The sequence below is a fragment of the Labrus bergylta genome, chromosome 18, assembly GCF_963930695.1.
Source record: "Labrus bergylta chromosome 18, fLabBer1.1, whole genome shotgun sequence".
Classification (NCBI taxonomy): Eukaryota; Metazoa; Chordata; class Actinopteri; order Labriformes; family Labridae; genus Labrus; species Labrus bergylta.
In genome coordinates, this window is record NC_089212.1 from 25,769,252 (window position 1) to 25,774,251 (window position 5,000).

General features: G+C 42.0%; 2 protein-coding genes across 2 annotated transcripts in view; one reads left to right on the top strand and one right to left on the bottom strand.

Annotated features, from left to right (window-relative positions):
- The window catches only part of hhipl2 (HHIP-like 2), a 12,627-nt gene extending 11,317 nt beyond the window's left edge, over positions 1-1,310 (top strand). The window contains exon 9 of the mRNA XM_020656576.3: positions 1-1,310. This exon is cut by the window's left edge and continues 246 nt beyond it. Within this exon, the coding sequence (XP_020512232.2) occupies positions 1-344 (344 nt within the window). The 3' untranslated portion in view covers positions 345-1,310.
- Positions 1,311-4,260: 2,950 nt separating this feature from the next.
- Positions 4,261-5,000, bottom strand: part of marc1 (mitochondrial amidoxime reducing component 1) — a 13,227-nt gene continuing 12,487 nt past the window's right edge. The window contains exon 7 of the mRNA XM_020656572.3: positions 4,261-5,000. This exon is cut by the window's right edge and continues 328 nt beyond it. The gene's annotated coding sequence lies outside the window, so the exon portion shown is untranslated.

Below are 5,000 nucleotides of genomic sequence, written 5' to 3' on the forward strand. Positions count from 1 at the left end.
CGGCTAAGCCTCAAACGAAGAAGAACTCTTTGGGGAAGGCTCAGCCAAAGAAGACCGCCGTGGTCAAGCCGGCGAGAGACAAAGCGAAACCGAAAAACAATCAAACGGCCACAGCGGACTTCAAAAGCAACGCTCTGCAAACCCCCAACGTGCTGAAAGAAAACAAAGGACGCAAGGTTCCTAACCCGAGGAGAGGGGCTCAGAGGCCGAACAAACAAGATAAAAACAGCATCACGTTGAGAGATCCTCCGAGGGTGTTCAACGCCGTCCTGAACACGACGAAGAGCAAGGTCGGCGTGAAGACGAACAGAACGATGCAGAACCAACTTCAGGGGAAAAGCTGAAGATGTCAACGCACTTTAAAACACGTCTTAGTTCACTCAGTCTTTTGTGTTTATTTTTTTGTTTGTGAACCAATCAGGAATCTTCAGTCATTAAAGTCCTCAGTCCCCTGTTAGGATTTATAAAAAAAAAAAAAAAAAAGAGGACGACTCACCTGCAGAAAACCAAAAGTATTTACGTTAAAGTCTTTGTGATTTTAAAACTTAAATGTAGAAATCAAGTATATCCTCTGAAAATAACTCTGTGAGTCATGACTGTCTACAATGGGTGTAACACCCGAGTCCCACTGTCTGTGATGTTTTCAGAGTTTTCAGAGTCCTATCTTCACTTTGTTTACATCGCCAGGACGGCCGGCTGACTCCTCCCCTCATGTATAAAAGTTGTTTAATTGAGGGACTAGAGAAAAGAAGAATAACATACTGTACTCACTGCTTAACTGTGTTTCTAGATCACGCTCATTTCAGGTAAATTTACATGCAGTGTGAAGATACCAGCATAATAAAGATCGCTAGCATTAGCATGCTAACACAACAATGCAGCGCGAGTTGTTTTGGTTTCATGCTGGTGCTCAAGGGCGACATCTGCTGGATCAAAACATCACATATAAAGACTTTAACAAAAAGGCAAAATAAGGATAACTTATTCACGAAACGAGAAACAAAAAAAGCCATGATCAAAATATTAGAAACTTTAGGCGACTTGGGCCAAAGGAACCAGGGAACATTGAACCTTTTGTCTTGTTCTTCAAAAGACTCGAGAAGATGTAGTGACCATAAGATCCAGAGAGCGCACACGTGCAGAACCAGGCGATAAACGATAATCGATATCTTGTGTAGTGAGTCATATTGAACGCGATCAAGGCCCCATCTGGAACACCTCACGACCTCTCGACAGGAAGTGTAGCGTGTTGGATTTGTTTTCCTACCCTCTGCGATGTGTTCGTCACAGCGGTTATGTTGACCAACGAGCATGCAGTAAAAAATAGCCTGTGAATGGTGGTCTTGATTTAAAATCGGGGAGAAAAAGACAGAGTGAAAAATACTTTTGATTCCGAGACGCGACCTTCAAAAAGGTCTTGAGACCGCTCTGAGTACGACCACGCTGCTACCTGAGATGTGTCTTGTTTGGTTAATCCAGAGTCCGGCCAGCTGTCCTCCTTTGTATGCAGTGTTTGTGCTAAGCTAGGCTAACAGGCGGCTTCATAAATACTGAGAGTTATAAACTAATGTCCTAAAAATGTCGACCTTTTCATTTAAGCTTTAAGACACACAAAGTGTTTCATGCAGTCGTCCGTGTAATGGCCTCGTTTCCTCTTTCGACTTAATCACCACCCTGATTTAATTTTAAACATATCAAACAGTTTGAAGTCAGAAAATAACAACAACGAACAGAGAAAGAAACCTTCGTCTATAAATGTCTCTAACTCAACAACACGAGGGTGTTAAAAATAAACTGTGTGTGTGTGTGTGTGTGTGTGTGTACATGTGTGCTGTGTGTGTATATGTATGTGTGCTGTGTGCTGTGTGTGTGTATGTGTGTGGTACAGGCTCTCTGTCATTAAACCCCACACGACTGGTCATGGTTGAAACCACCGTGACCACGGCGTGCAGTCGAGCACGCTGAGGTTACACGAGTCTCATTATTTAACATCTTCAGACCTCCGTTCTGTTTCTCTGTCGGCTCTGACGTGACGTTTCGTAACGCTGCTGTTTTAACACCAGCTGAAGAAAGCTTTTTGTAACACAACATGACTCAGCGAAAAGTAGAATGGAATTAAAACAGCTTCACGATGACAGATAACAAACCCAACAAGAGCAGATGTCATGTCATGGTTTACCGCTCGATCTTCATTCCAGCTCTCAACCCCCCTTTGAGGGGTCTCGTAACCCCTCAGATCCAGCACCAGGGGCGATTCTAGAGTCTGCTGGGGCCCTATAGGGAAAAATGTAATGTGGGCCCCTGTAACCACACATTGTGCTGTTTTCACTCCCAGACAGAAAAATTCGTCTTCATTTTCCTTCAGCGTGTTTTTAACAGGAAGCTGTCAGACGGGGCCCCGTTAGATAGATAAGATAGATAAGATAGATAGATAGATAGTTTATTGATCCAGAGGGAAATCCAAAGCATCCAGTAGCAGGTTACAAAGACATGACATGAAACATTTGTTACACATTAACCACAAAACCGACGCCCCCCCCCCCCCCCCATACATATATATGAACCTGAAAAAAAGATTTAAAGCCTCTAGATGATTCAAACTTAAACTGTGCAATTAAAAATAGACTTATACAAGAAATGTACATAACCTGTGCAGGGATCAAAATATATGTGACATTTAAACATTAGGGAGGTTTCCTATACTGTCATTGCACAGTTTGAATTACTGCTGTGTAAAGTTTCTCAGCCCACGGGGGGCCCCCCTTACTGGACTTGGGGCCCCAAGCAGTTGCCTCTGCTCAGCATGAAGCTTAGTGACACTGATTAGAGAACTGTAAGAGTTATTTTAAAGATGGCGGGTCTAGATTTGCAGGTTCAGAGTCCTCTTTATGCTGTGGTGTACATTAAAGTTCTTTGAACCTATAGGACCCCCGACAAATTACAGACCTACAGCACACAGCTTTGTACCACAACTCCCAACTAATTTAGAGAACACTGCACGGCTTCTTGGACCTTTTAGTCGAGACCTTAAAAGCGTCACGTTTGTCCTCAAAAGTACCTGTTTGGTGGCTCTCTCTTCCTGTTAGCTCCTATTAGCTCTATCATTACCTGTGGCTGTTTGGCTCGAGGGGAGACGGGCTCTTTGAAGCTGAAGGAACCGTCACACTCTTAAACTAACCCGGAGCGTGAAATGACACAGAGCAGGATGGTATAGTCACCACTTTAAGTTTTTAGTTTTTCATGTTGAATTCCTGAAAGTTTAGTGACCTGCAAACAGCTGCCCAGGCTGAATATCTGGTAACTTTATGCAAATATGTTCACTTTCGGGGAACCACTAGCCTAGCTGTTATGCACTTGACCCATGTACAAAGCCCTAAAGGTCCAATCAGTGAGATGTGTAGAGAGTGAGATGATAAAGGTATCTTACTCTCTGATCATTAAGGAAACATGCTATGTTGAAGTGCTGGCTTCTCTGACAACAATGCAGCAGCCAGTATGTCCTCCTTCTAACTTTAGATTCTGCTCCTGAATGCTCTGGATTTGTTTGGACCAGAGAAGGTAGGCGGTTTTATGACACGCCCCCACACGGCCGTTTTGGACACCCCTCGGTTTGTCAGATATGAGAGCAGTTATCAGGTCAACAGGTGTTGCAGTGATGGAAGCGGTCAAGAGAAGTGGTTCAGATAGAAGTGATTGTACCCGACCTAAAAAGCCTCTGCATGTTTCTAATAAGCTCCACGAGCAGAAACGTGCTCAAACTAGGATCAATATTGGAGATGCTTTTGAAAAATGGAGAGAGGTTAGAACACAGAAAGGTTTACAGACCCATGCAGAGCTGGATAAACACTGAAGCTTCAGAGTCCACCACATGGTGACCTGAGTGAGCATCCACTCTAGAGAGGAGGAGGGGAGACAGCTCTCTATGATGTTTAGAATTTAGACTGCAGTACCCATTTTAAACACTAGGGGTCAGAGTTACCTCGAAGTAGTGAGTAAATCATAGAAGAGGTTTAGAGGCGCTTGTGCAGAACCAGACTTCTAAATGACACATCCGGAGCTTCCAGCTGTTAAAATGTTTTTTGTTTGTAGTTCAGGTTTTTCATTTGAGTGTTCAGACGTGGAGTCAGGCTGGTTGGAGCCCAATCTATGAAATTACTACACTACACGATGCTATTAGTGTGTTCTGTTCAGCACACGGTATGCAGGTATGTGAACTGTATGTTTACAGCACCATTACAGTGTCAGAAGAAGGCGACCATGTTTTATCATTTCTGTTTTTATTTGTGCATAAAAACACATTTTCATATACATATGTGTGTACATGCATATCATAATTTCATTCAGTAATTTTGTCTTTGTTTCAAATTTTATGTATATTTTTCCTCATCAAGGCAACGGCGATCTGTCAATAGTTTGTATGTTTGATGATGTCTTCTGTTTCTGTCATTGAAGCTCATGTGTTTAAGCATCTTATGTAAAATTTCAATAAAAAGTTGATCACAAAAAAACACATTTTAATTTTCAATTTAAAATAAAAGTTTGTGACACTCGTGCTGACCTTTCTGTAATAAAGTTAAGTAACTTCTAACACTTCAATATTGATTTATTAAACAATTTTAAAAGTTGAAATGATCGTCTGAAGTCTTTGAGGTTTGTCTAAATAAAGATATCCAGAATACCCCCCCCCCCTCTCTCTCTCTGCAGACTGCAGCACTGCTTCAGTAAAGGTTTCCCCCTACTGGTCATTTAATTTAACTGACACTTGGTCTTACAGGAACCTCTAATGGTTTAACTTCCTTTAACTTCACACTTTTAACACTGGAAATGTTAAAGATTAAACAGAAAAACAAACCTCCACAGATTGAACTTTAAAGGTGACATATCCTCCTCCTCTTCTTCAGAGCTCCTCTCAGAGCTCTGAAAAACATGTGTGTGAAGTTTCTTGTTCTAAATCCACTCTGATCCTGTATTTGATTAAACAGAGCTTCACATCAGCTTGA